Here is a 12,719-nt window from a genome sequence, read left to right as displayed (position 1 = left end):
TATCCTTGAAAATGGTCTTCCTCAGCAACCTCCCCCTCCCCCACTATCTTCTCCGTCTTTCAGTCTCCAGTGCACTTCTTGAGGTGGAAGATATTCACCAACATCCATTCTGGAAGACGCAAAGAGCGAGTCCACACATAAACTATGGCTTGGCATTAAGAAGCTTCAGCTGGTGGTCCTGCTAAACCTCTATCTGGACAGGATGACCTGTCTTCTGTTGTCTACGCTCTGGTAACCACTAGGTTAGATTACTGCAATGTATTATATGTGGGGCTGCCTTTGGAGATGGTTTGGAAACTGTAGCTAGAACAGAATTTGGTGGTCAGGTTGTCACTGGGGCAAGACGGTTTGAGTATGTAACACCAATTCTGGCCCAACTGTACTGGCTACCAATTAGTTTCCAGACCCAATTCACAGTGCTGGTTTTGATCTATGAAGCCTTATGTGGCTTAGGAACCCAATACAGTGGTACCTCGGGTTACAAACACTTCGGGTTACAAATGCTTCATGTTACAAAACTCCACTAACCGGGAAGTAGTTGCTCCGGGTTGCAAACTTTGCCCCAGGATGGGAATGGAAATTGCACGCTGGCGGCACGGCGGCAGCGGGAGGCCCCATTAGTGAAAGCGTGCCTCAGGTTAAGAACAGTTTTGGGTTAAGAACGGAGCTCCAGAACGAATTAAGTTCGTAACCCGAAGTACCACTGTACCTCAAGAACTGCCTCGCCCCAACCTGAACCCTGAGATCATCCTCTGAGGCCCTTCTTTGTGTGCCTCCTCCATGAGAGGTCCAGAGGGCAGCAACATGAGAATGGGCCTTTTCAGTGGTGGGTCCCTACTTGCAGAACGCTCTCCCCAGGAAGGCTCACCTAGCACCATCATTACATATATTTAGGTGCCAGGCTAAAACATTTCTCTTCTGGCACGTCTTTGGTTTTTAGTTATCTGTAGCCTTTTTTGGTGGGTGGGTTGTTTTAACTCTGCCTTTTAGATGTGTTTTAGATGTTTTCTGTGTTCTGTTTTATGCTGGCTTTAATGTAAATGTTGTTGTGGTTATTGCTGGTTTGTGTCTGTGGAGTCTTTTCATGCACAACTTTGGAACCAGGTCTGTCTATATGTTTGAGATGCCCATCAGCAGATTGCTCTCTGTGGGGCTGCTTCCTACCATCTGTGGATCTCACATTACGGACATATTGTTTATATTTCCCACAATGCCCCTGATGTAACGTTGCTCTGTGTCACTGTGCAAGACCTAAATGGCTGTCCGCAGTGGAGGTTTCCAGTTAACTTTTCCACAGCGTTTCGGAGCATTGTTACATCAGGGGATTGCAAGAATTTAAATGGTAGTTCAAAGATTCAGCCACTTGGAACAGTGGACTCAGGGCACTAGGGAGTCAAGAGTCACAGCAGTAGATTTTTGGCCTAGTGGAAACTGTCTCCTTTTTATATCTACTCTCACTGCATAACAATGATGTATAATCTCCACAGCCACCAAGATCCAAAACCACACACACTTGTTTCTTCAAAGAAGAAAATCTATTTTAAAAAAACAAAATAACTCCACCCTATTTGTGGTAAAGGTTTTGTGACAAAAACTTCCATATTGAGTAAGTCCCGAGCAATCCAGAGTAATAATAAGGGGTTGGGGTGGGGGTTGTTCCATACAAAATGCTTTATTTATCCTTCATGCCTCCACTCAGATATTTATACCAATGCATACATTTAAAGGTTTAAACTCTATTTCAATTCACAGCTCAATTCATAGGAAAGTTGAATACATAAAAGCAATGCACCAACAGAAATATGTCTGAGACAACATTAAAAACGTTAACACTTGTTCATGAAATAATTGTCCTCTGATGGGGTTTCTTTAGGGGGAACTCCCTTCACAATGATCATCGGGCGAACGGAACAAGAAAAAGAAACCACCCTTTTACAGTAAAGAAGAGGAAAAGCTCTGAGTATATTTACAATACATACACTATACATAAATACAAGAACAACACATACATAATCATTAACCAACTGATAACATAGGCGTTGCTTAACCGCTATGTAGCATATTAAACGCACAGGAAGGAAACTACTGGGAAAGTAAATGCCTTTAAATAAAAAGAAAGAAAGAGAAAGAAACATGTTTGCACTTAAAACCATTTGAAACGTAATGAAGAAAAAATTAAGGAACTACGGTTTTGCTCACTAGCACTGGTGTACTTAATACTTTGGGGTGTATGGATCCTCGGCTCACTGGCTAATGGCTGCCGTATTCGATCAGGGAAGAGAACTGAATACTGCTCTACTGCTACACCCTGGGATGAAGCTACCCTTCTAGTTTGCAGAGAGGGCATGAACGCTAGGATATTGCTTCATGAGGATCCACCATGACAACCTGCCCTCTTCCCCTCATCCTCAAAGCACCAGTTGACCTCCCCTTTCAACAGGAACCAGCAAACACAAATTGACCAGCATTTGAACGATTCTTTAGGCCAGATAATGCATCTAAAGCATATGTGGGGGAACAATGCACGGCGAATCCCCTCATCCCTGGCCTCGGTCATGCTTGTTGGGGCTGATGGGACAGCAACATATGGCCGGCCAAAGAGTCCCCACACGTGCTTTTGGCCTGTCATTGGTAATACCATTTGCCTCCCCTCCTCATGGTACCAAGCAGCAGAGAAGCCTTAAAGGGATGTTTTGGATAGTATTCCTATTTTAAAGAGAGGAGCAGCAAAATAATAATTCAGTTATACCATGCAGGAATAATGTCAAAGGGCAGGCCTGCACAACTTGTGACCCGCTGTCTACGTCATGACCTCTGTGCTTAACTTCCCTGCCCCGTTTTTGAGGTCTCATGCAGGCAGCAAAAAACAAGCATGGAATGGGGTCTGGTAGGCTGTGTTCAGACTGATGGGCCCGTTACATGGCTTGTGGACTCGTTTCCAAGCCAGTGGAAGGTCAAGGATTGTTAACTTAGATTTATGGGCAAGTAGGGTGTGCCTTTCACAAGCTTTTTTTTTCTCCTGGTCACAATCTGTTTCGTCTTCCCGTTCATTTCAATAATGACTGAGCAAGGAAGCTTCCTGTGCAATATTCCTCCAAGTACGTATACGTATATATATTTCTGAATTGCCTCCACTGCTGATTCCTCCAGGAAAGGGGAAATGCTGTTGTATACTGAGAGAAAAGTGAAGAAAACTGAGGGCCACAAGTGATTCAGGCTCTTTGCTTCTGTGCATTTACTTCCCCTCTCTGATTAACCCTTGTTCGTGCAAACAAATCAGAGGCTGAAATTAATTAAGGGGTGATCATTAAACGCTTTGCATGGCAAATATAAATTAAACAATGAGTCAAATATATTTAAAAAATGGGTGTTTTTTTAAAGCCTGCGTTGATCATGTGTTGTAAGACTAAAGTATCAATCAGGGATTGTTGAAAATTATTTCAATACCTCTCAAAGTTGTCAAGAGAGCATTCTATTACCTTCTTGCTAGTTCTAAGACAAAACCCAGTTCTTTAAATATTGAAAAGCCCTGCTGACCCACTCGCTGTGACATTTATTGCCGTTCTAGGGTTATTTCTGAAATGTTAGAAAAAGGGTATTGTTCAGCGAGTTAAAAGGGAGGCATTAAGTCTCACGACTTTTAATCAAAAGAGCCTGTGCAGCTTGATCATCCTGCATCAGCTTACTGGGTAGTAAGGAAAATCTGACTGCACATCAGCTGCCAATGTGGTGTAAAATATGTGGCTGGACATGAAGTAGAAAATTTTTACGGACTTCATTTTAGCAGTGACGTCCATGGTTGGAATTATTAGGCAACACTCCAAAAACTATTGGTGGCAGGATTTGGGAAAGAATAGAAATGCTATACATATACAACAGATTGACTTGATGCTACCATGGAACTTTTTCTAAGTCACTTGTAAATTTATTTCCTCCTTCTGGGCAATGGGAAATCCCATCGACATAGGACAGAATAGGTAAATTGAAAACTGAAGAGAGTAGACAAATGGCACTTTGTGATTCGCTGTGTTGCATTCGCATGAACCCAGTGTAACCTCCCTGCCCACCCCCCCCCATTGAAACCAGAATTGTATAACAATTCAATTACAGTTTATTGCTATGTAAAAAGAATAGGGAACACCCCCATCTTCCCTAATGTTCACAGACAGGCACTTTTCAAATTGTTTCACCTCTGGAGATTTATTTGTAGAGATTCTTACAAAAATGTATCTGATCCTTATAATATTCTTACTTTGGATATTGACCTGTTGAGGATTTTCTGTGGCAGGCAATGGACTGGGTTCACAGCTTCCCCCCAGCACCCAAATGCCTCGTGCTTGGGATTGTCTGCAAACTGATTTATGTCCTTGTTCTTTTTTTATGAAGGATGAATAATGAGACCAGGGGATGCCCTAGGATGCTTGCTTAAGTGTGCAAACCGACTCAGAATCTTTTTAGATCTACAAATATATCTGAAAGGTTAAATTCTGCTGGAATCAGGTAAGAATGACTGCCTCTTTTCGCGGGGCAGAGGCATTCTTCTGAAGAGTTTACAGGAGGAAAACCAGAAGAATAACAATTAATGAAAAGTCCACCATATTAAACAATAAAAATAATGCCTTCAGCAAAGATCTTCACCCCGCCACCAGCAGTGAGCTGATCACAAACTATGGGCCGTTATCTCGCAACAAATCCAAGTCTCACGTTAATTGGCCCTAGAGGCCAGATCACACATTACTACTTCTGCTTTCCAGGCTAGAAAAATAGGCTCCTCTATATAGTGTATTAATTGCAGGGAGAGTATCTTTCTCTCTTTCTGGCCATCATGTCAAAGCCATCATGTGCATTGGCTTCTGAACAGGCGTCACCAGAGTGAAGACACCCATATTTGGCCACCCTGTAAACAGACTGCTGTTGTTACTCCACTTAACTGAAAGTAGTAAGCTGTGAAGTGCCCTCTGTCTGAAAGTCTAGATTATTCATTTTCCCTGCTAAAAGCTTAAAAGGTTACTATTGGGAAGAATAATCAGAAAATCCTGCAGATGAAGGCCAAGTTCCAAAGAACGACATTAAGTATATGCAAGGGCTTGTACAGTATTTTTTAAAAAACCAACCTTATTTTTAGTTATTTTCTTTGAAATGTAGACCACCCCCACCCATCTGCCCATGCCATATTACGGATTGTTAGGGATACACGTGCCAGTTTCAAACGTGGTTTAGCATGTAGCATGGCCGCGCTGCTGGTTGAAGAACCCAAAACGGAACACATTGGGCAAATGGAACTCAGTTATTTGGATTCTGGCCATTAATAATTTCATTTTGCTTCCCCCCACTCTAGCTTGCAGAAATTCAAAGTGACTCCACGGTCTAGTGACACAACCTCAGGTAATACAAAGCCAAGTGTACATGATACAACAAGAACATGCTTTGACAAACTGGAACATTCTTTCCCACCTCTTAAAATTGTTAATTGCATTATGAAAGCTTTACAATGCATTTTCTGAGCACATTTTTTTTTTTTGGTGATGACAACTAAAAGCTTGTTTCAAAAACCATCCTTCATTTCAATTATTTACATCCTGTGAAAAACTGTGAGCTTGAAAATACTTCTTCACTATCACATAATATATTACAGAATATTGAAACTGTTACAAGTACAGTAAAATACCTTCAATTCTATTTTCTTTCTTTCTTTGTTGTAAAGAAGCAGTATCCATATAATTGAGGTCCATACTAAAAAACGGTGTTGGTACTGCAATCGGTTTAATGTCAGCATATTTAAAAGTACCAATGGGCATGATTGGTTGAGTACACATTGCACGGTTACGGATATTTTTTTTTAAATGAAACTGTGAAAATATAGCAGTTTTAACTTTATACATCTTCATCTATAAAACACAGGCAAAGGCATAATACAGTAATACAAGCTGGTTTCCTAATAAGGTAAAATTATTTTAGCCTAAAGAAAAGCTATTTCCAACTCTGTCTCTTTTTTTAAAATTCTTGAAAGCAATACTAGATCTTAGTTCAGATCACACACATGCGCACAATTAGCCATATGCACTTGTGTGGGGACATGTAGGGAAGTTCATGGGGGCAGAAGGGCACTGACGGTTGCTTATGCTTAGCGAACATCATTTTCTATGTGAAAAGAGCGAACAAATCAATGTTTTAAATATAATTATACACTAATATTTATTTTGATGTATTTATTTCCACACACCCCCCCAAAAAAAATCCTGAAAGGGCTCATGAGTTTTATTTATCGTGCAAGAATTTATCAATTATCAAAGACACCCTCGTACAAAGATATATTTGCAAAGATATACCGGTATTTGCAAAGATATATTTGCTTCAATACGGCTTTGGGAAGGCATGACATACAAGAACTTCTCCTGAATGGATAAATCTCAACAAGGAAAGCTCCCAAAATGGGAATATCAATCTGGCATCTCTAGCAACACCAGTCACTCAACCTTAATCTAAATAAGATGATTTCATCCAAGTGAATAAAATCAACAGAGGAGGACACAAGGAACAACTGCATCTGAATTCCGTGTGTGAACTCATATTGCAAAAGGCTGCTCTCAAAAGGGATCACTTGCTACATCTTTTCAAACAAATGAGTTGGAGGAGATGGTGATATGCTCAGGAACTCCATATTTGCAACGTACTGTGTTCATTATATGCTGGGCTGGTTTAGGTGGGATGCTTGCAGTTTACAACCAAAGAGCATCAGGTGTGAGGTTGGCCAGGAAATGATGTGGGTCGTGCTAGTGAAAGGCCAGTTCACACACTCACTGGGCGTAGTGCCCAGTACACACAAATGTGGGCACATACATCCCCCCTCCCACCATGAATATCAGGAGGAAACGAGTACATGAATTGGGACTAAGAGTGAAACAATGTGATGCACAGAAGAACCCACATCACATTGCGCCGCCTTCTATGTGCATTAGACCCTTGGCTCTGTGAGTGCATTGATCAGTTAACATTTAAGCAATCTTTTCTGTTTTCGTTTGGTTTCTATTGGTTCAGTGTTGCTTTAATTCTTCTATCAGAAGAACGAGACTTGGCTGCATTGGATTCACTGAAAGGAAACTCAACCTGATTGCTGTTTAGTGAAAATACTGTAAGATTCCAACCACCTTGATATGGATTCTACGGATTTCTGCATGAGTTTGAGTGGGCTATGGCTGCATTAGGCAGGGCACAGTACCATCACCATCATAACAGGGGAGCTCTTCTGCGTGTATCATTTACATGGCACAATTTTAAGGAGAAGAATGCATTACTGCAGCATATTTGGAAAAGAGAGAGAACCCTCCCCCTTTCTGTTTCAACAAGCAAATAAACAGAGAAGAGATGCCTTTATGTAACTTCTTCAATCCTAACGGACCTTTTTCTTTGATGGCAAGCTACTTTTAACAGTAGTGCTAAAAACAAAAGCCTCTCCACACTTCCTTTGGGGAAGCCAGTTCTCTTGCCTACTGATTAACGTGGCCCAAAACAGACCAATTTCATTTAAAAAAAATCCCTTCCCATTTATAAGCCGTGAATAAACAGAAGCTCCTTCACAGTGTGACACAATGAGGCTAACCTATGCAGATTCCTAGCTAAATGTTATGCCAAATGTTTAGAAATTTGTTTTGTGTCCACCCAGAGCTCCACAAGCGCAGAGGGAAGCGTTTTCAGATCGTTGCCCACATCAATGGTCTCCCTTCTCATAGAAGGGAATGGGAAGCCCCAGTATGTATTGGACTACCATTGCACAATGAGAATATCTTTATTTAGGCATCAGTTAGGAAAAGCTAAAATACAAAAAGTCGCCCATCTCTTGTCATATTCAGGTCACACTAACAAAGTCAAAACTGCTTTTTGAAATGACAGGGGGTTGGGGAAGCTCACCTAGGAATTCCCCCCATTCTCTGAACATTGTGTCATGCTGAATTTTGTTCTCTGCGTGATGTAGTGAAGGGTTGGCTGATTTATCCTGCACTAAGAGCGACTTCTTGGGAATGATCCAAACACAATTATAATCCTACTTAATGTGAACAGGGGTGTTAAGCACATGCTTAATTCTCATGGAAGCCCATGGAACTTGGAAGTGTCTCGGTTTGCCTGGCTCCTGAAGATAGACTTACGGAATTTGCACTCTCTATGTACCCTGCTTGGTATAACTTGCACACACTTGTATAAAATGTGTGCAATTTCTGTGGGCTTGGGTGGGGGACAGAGCTGGTGGGTTGTGTCCTTCGATTCTCTCCTTTTGGCGATAATTTCATCCTCAAGAAACAACTCACAGATGTTAGGATATATGACACATCCCATTGCCAGCTGAGTATTTTAGACATCTGAGGTGACCCAGAGCTGTGGTATGGCTAATTCTTAAGAAAGCCATTATAAATAAGTGAGCAAGCATAGTTCTCTCCAGGAAACTCCCTGAATCTCCCTTTGTTTTAATGGACAGATTTGAATTCTTCATATAGGCTGCTACCTAGAAAGCCAATTTGTAGAAGCTTGCTTATTATTGATTTACAATTATGCTGATCCACCTTCTAGTCACATGTTCCTGTCCCCAAACTACCAAACTTCTCCAGCCAAAGACTATTAAGCTGTGTGCCAGTGAGGGAATTAAGACCAACCCTTTCGAAACAAGAGACATACAGTGTGGTCCCATCTGTCCTCTACTGTCCTGTGATGAGAGCCATTCACATATTTCCCATTCAGATAAGCCCACTTCCTATGGTCCTTTCGGCTAAAAATCAGGAGGCAGGCACTAAATGCATGTATTGCTGCTGTGATAGGGGCAACTGTAGGCTTCTTGGTATGTTATCAATAACAGCATCCGGTATGTTCTATACTTATCATATTTTATTCTCTGTTTTGAATGCGCATCTTGCATTTGACTTCATCTAGCAATGTTTTATTTTGAAATCTTTAGGATTAGACTTTAGTTTCCCATTCATGTTGCCTTGAATGTGTACTTAACTTTCTCCAGTAACGTTTTATTCCAGATTGTTTTCGCTGACATTTTAATGTAGGTTGTGAACTGCTTTGATTTTTTTGCTTTCTTAAAATTTTTAAAGCAGTATAGAAATGAAATTAACAATAACCATCATTATCATCTTTAAGAATATTTTAAGCCAGTCTGAGAGAAGTCAGGCTTTGTGGCCTGCTCAACGCTTCATTTTCTTTCTGCCTTTTTTGTTTTGTTTGTGCAGCCTGTCTCATCTATCATAAACAGGGGCTAGGGGAAGTTCTTGCCATCATTCGAGCAACACGATCAGAGCAAGAGAGTGAGATGGTTGGCCTTTAGTTTCTTAGGGAACTTTCAGGCAAAATCTGCCCATGAGAGCTACTTTCTCCCAGCAGAAAATGTTACTAGAATCAGTGAATCCCACCTGTCAAAACTGCTCCTTCGACATACATGGATATTTGGCTCCAGATAGTCATTCTCCAGACATTTTTGGAATGCCTACCCACGCTGCCTCAACCCAGCACAACTTAGTCATGACTAAGTTTTGCCGAAACCAACAGAAGACTTACCCCGACTAGCCGTTGCTTTTAATAAGACTTGTTCACAGCGACATTTTCTGGACTGAGGTTCTATGTTTAGGAAACAGCAAGCGTTCGGAGACCTCACAAAATCTACTTAAAGTAGCTTCTTCCTGACTACTCCTGCCATTCATGTTGATGTATTCAATTCCCTTTCAGAAACAGCTATTCTTAGAGGCTGGAGCTCTAAGCACATTTACACTGAAAGTAAATTCTTCAAGCAAGTCGGAAGGCTGTTTCACACATGTGCATTCAGCATGGTGGCTGTAGAATCGACTCGATGGACCTGCATGTGTGAATGAGCATTGCAGATCAAGCAGTACAGATCCGAAGGTTTTATCCCATCCCATCCCGCAATGCTGTGCAATGGAATCAGTTCACACATTCAGTTCAGGAGTCAATACCTGCTGATTAAGGAAGAAATGAGAGGTGAAGCAATGTACATGTATGTTTGAACATTACTCACTTTCAAGTAAATATGCAGGGGGTTAATGTGTTGGTTTAGGGATGGTGGGTCGAACTTTTTTTTCCTACTGTGCAGCCAGGATGTTACATTTTAATGGTCTCTTCCTGTTATAAATTAAGCAAACAGATGTAGAGAGGGTTATTTCACACTGAAATGTTACTGGTGCCTGTTTTATAGATTCTAACAAAAACAGAGATTTACTTTAAATAAGGATTAAAAAAAAATAGTGGCTTCTAGAGTCTGGCATGATGACAGAGGGGTAAATATGTAAAATACCGCCATCTTTATTGCATAAGTGTGCTGAGGAATCCTTTCGCTTCAAGGAGATTCGTTTGTATCCCTCCTCTTTCCACTCGCTAGAGCTGGCTTCGTAGATTGTTGATCACTCAACAATCAGGCGTGGTGATATTCTGCCGTGTTTCGATAATAATCTTTTAAAAAAGGCGGCGGCAGCGGAAGGAGAAACAGGTGAAGAGGAGATCCAGGAGGCTTGTTCTTTCCACATGTTTATGATATCCGGTTTTTGTGATAGCAGTAATTCTTCAGCAGGAAAAAAAAGTGTGAGAAAAGGTACAAGCCATAAATACTTTTAAAAGGACATGGTTAGAAAATAATGCCCACTCTTGTCGCATCCAGGCTATCATCTCCCAGCTGAAGGTGATAACTTTGCCCATGCTGGAAAAAAAGCCAACTTCAGATGGGAGACAGAACAGTGGCACTACACTTCCTGCTTCTTTGTGTATATGGGACAACGTGGAACGCCCCCTTTTGTGCTAACGCCATCAAAACGGGATTCAGCCCTGCTGAATTCGCTGTAGTTAAAAGAGACCCAGCTCTTGGTACTTCCTTTTTTTTTTTTTGGTGGGGAGAGGGGACAATGTAGCCTTTTTCAGACAAGCATGTGCCTTCGGCGGTGCAACGCCAAGTGATCCGAACGAGAAAAGCTTCTATCACAGTCTGCGCACTTGAAGGGCTTCACTCCCGTGTGTTTGCGGTAGTGCCTCGTCAGTTCGTCTGAACGGGCAAACTTCCAGGTGCAGCCCTCCCAGGTGCACTTGTATGGTTTCTCTCCTAGGAAACAAGGGGGAAAGGAAACGTCATACTGGGTTCAGAAACCTTGGCAAGCTTAGTCTAGGAAAGGCAGATCAAAGAGAGAGACCTGGTGCTCATGCAACATTGCAAATCACTTACCTGCCATACCTTGCGAGAACGGATATCATCTAGTCTCTAAACTGTCCAGATTCAAGCCTGCAATGGCCTTGAACTGGAATTTCTGGGTGGTGATGGTGTCAGATGTCACTACTACATAACTCAGGCCAAAGGCAATTGGTCATTCCAGCAAGGAAGACTCTTTATACCAAGGATGGGGAACTTGCTGCCTGCCGGATGTCATTGGACTCCAACTCCCAGCAGCCCCAGGCAGCAAAGCCAATGGCCAAGGATGCTGGGAGTTGTAGTCCAAGGCACGCCTGGTTTACAGCAATTGGCCACATTTTACTCCTGGCCCCTAACAAAGGCTTTTGTTTTAAGCTTGGGTACTGGTCTGACCTATCGTTGCTCCTTGATGATGATGATGATGAATTTAATTTATATACCATCCTATACCTGCAGCTCTCAAGGCGGTTCACAGAATAAAATAATAATAATAATAATAATGATAATAATAATAATAATAATAATAATAATTTATTATTTATACCCCGCTCATCTGGCTGGGCTTCCCCAGCCACTCTGGGCGGCTTCCAAAAGAATATTAAAATACTGTGATACATCAAACATTAAAAGCTTCCCTAAACAAATCCCTAAAAAATCAAAATATAAAACCACAAAATGCATAATCAACATAAAAACAACAGCAATCCAACATGCCCCACCCTCAAATAACCCCCTTTCACCTGGCTAGTACATGTGAAAAGGATTTAGGGGTCTTGGTGGACCACAAGCTTAACATGAGTCCACCGTGTGATGCAGCAGCAAAAAGTGGCTAATGCTCTTCTAGGCTGCTTCAACAGAAGCATAATGTCCACGTCAAAGGAAGTAATTGGCTCTGTTCTGCCTTGGTCAGACCACACATGGAGTACTATGCCTAGTTCTGGGAGCCAAAAGATGGATACTGAAAAGCTGGAACATGTGCAGAGGAGGGCAACCAAGATGACCAAGAGTCTTGAAAACAAGCCTTATGAGGAACGGTTGAAGGAGCTGGGTATGTTTAGCTCAGGAAAGAGGAGACTGAGAGGATAGCCATCTTCTAATATCTTAAGGGCTGTCACATTGAAGATGGAGAGAGATTGTTTTCTTCTGCTCTAGAGACCTGAACCAATGGCTTCAAGTTACAAGAAAGGAGATTCTGATTAAACATCAGGAAGAACTTTCTGACAGTAAGAAAGTTGGCATTGTTTTTAAGTAGAAGTTGGATGGCCATTTGTCATGGATACTTTGGTTGAGATTCCTGCATTGCAGGGGGTTGGGCTAGATGACCCTCAGGATCCCTTCCAACCCTACAATTCTATGATTCTATGACCCTCTGGCTTAAACCCAAAAGAAGCTGGGTTGTCAACAACTTGATAATCCACATTTCTTCAGAGCTACCAGATTATTGTAGCCAAGAGGATTTCTACCCTTGGCATTGCCCAACTGAAGCAATGGAAGAAGAACAGTTGTTTCACCTGGTTTAGTAGTGTTATCCTAGATTGAA

General features: G+C 41.7%; 1 protein-coding gene across 4 annotated transcripts in view; it reads right to left on the bottom strand.

Moving 5' to 3' along the window:
- Nucleotides 1–1,653: 1,653 nt before the first annotated feature.
- KLF12 (KLF transcription factor 12) overlaps nucleotides 1,654–12,719 on the bottom strand; it is a 222,999-nt gene continuing 211,933 nt past the window's right edge. For all 4 annotated transcript variants that reach the window (XM_081003213.1, XM_081003216.1, XM_081003214.1 and 1 more), the window contains one exon: nucleotides 1,654–11,095. In XM_081003213.1, the coding sequence (XP_080859339.1) occupies nucleotides 10,914–11,095 (182 nt within the window). In that variant the 3' untranslated portion in view covers nucleotides 1,654–10,913. The remainder of the gene's footprint in view (nucleotides 11,096–12,719) is intronic.

Source organism: Podarcis pityusensis (genome assembly GCF_964106645.2).
Source record: "Podarcis pityusensis genome assembly, chromosome: 4".
Classification (NCBI taxonomy): domain Eukaryota; kingdom Metazoa; phylum Chordata; class Lepidosauria; order Squamata; family Lacertidae; genus Podarcis; species Podarcis pityusensis.
This window is presented reverse-complemented; position numbering and strand designations above follow the sequence as displayed.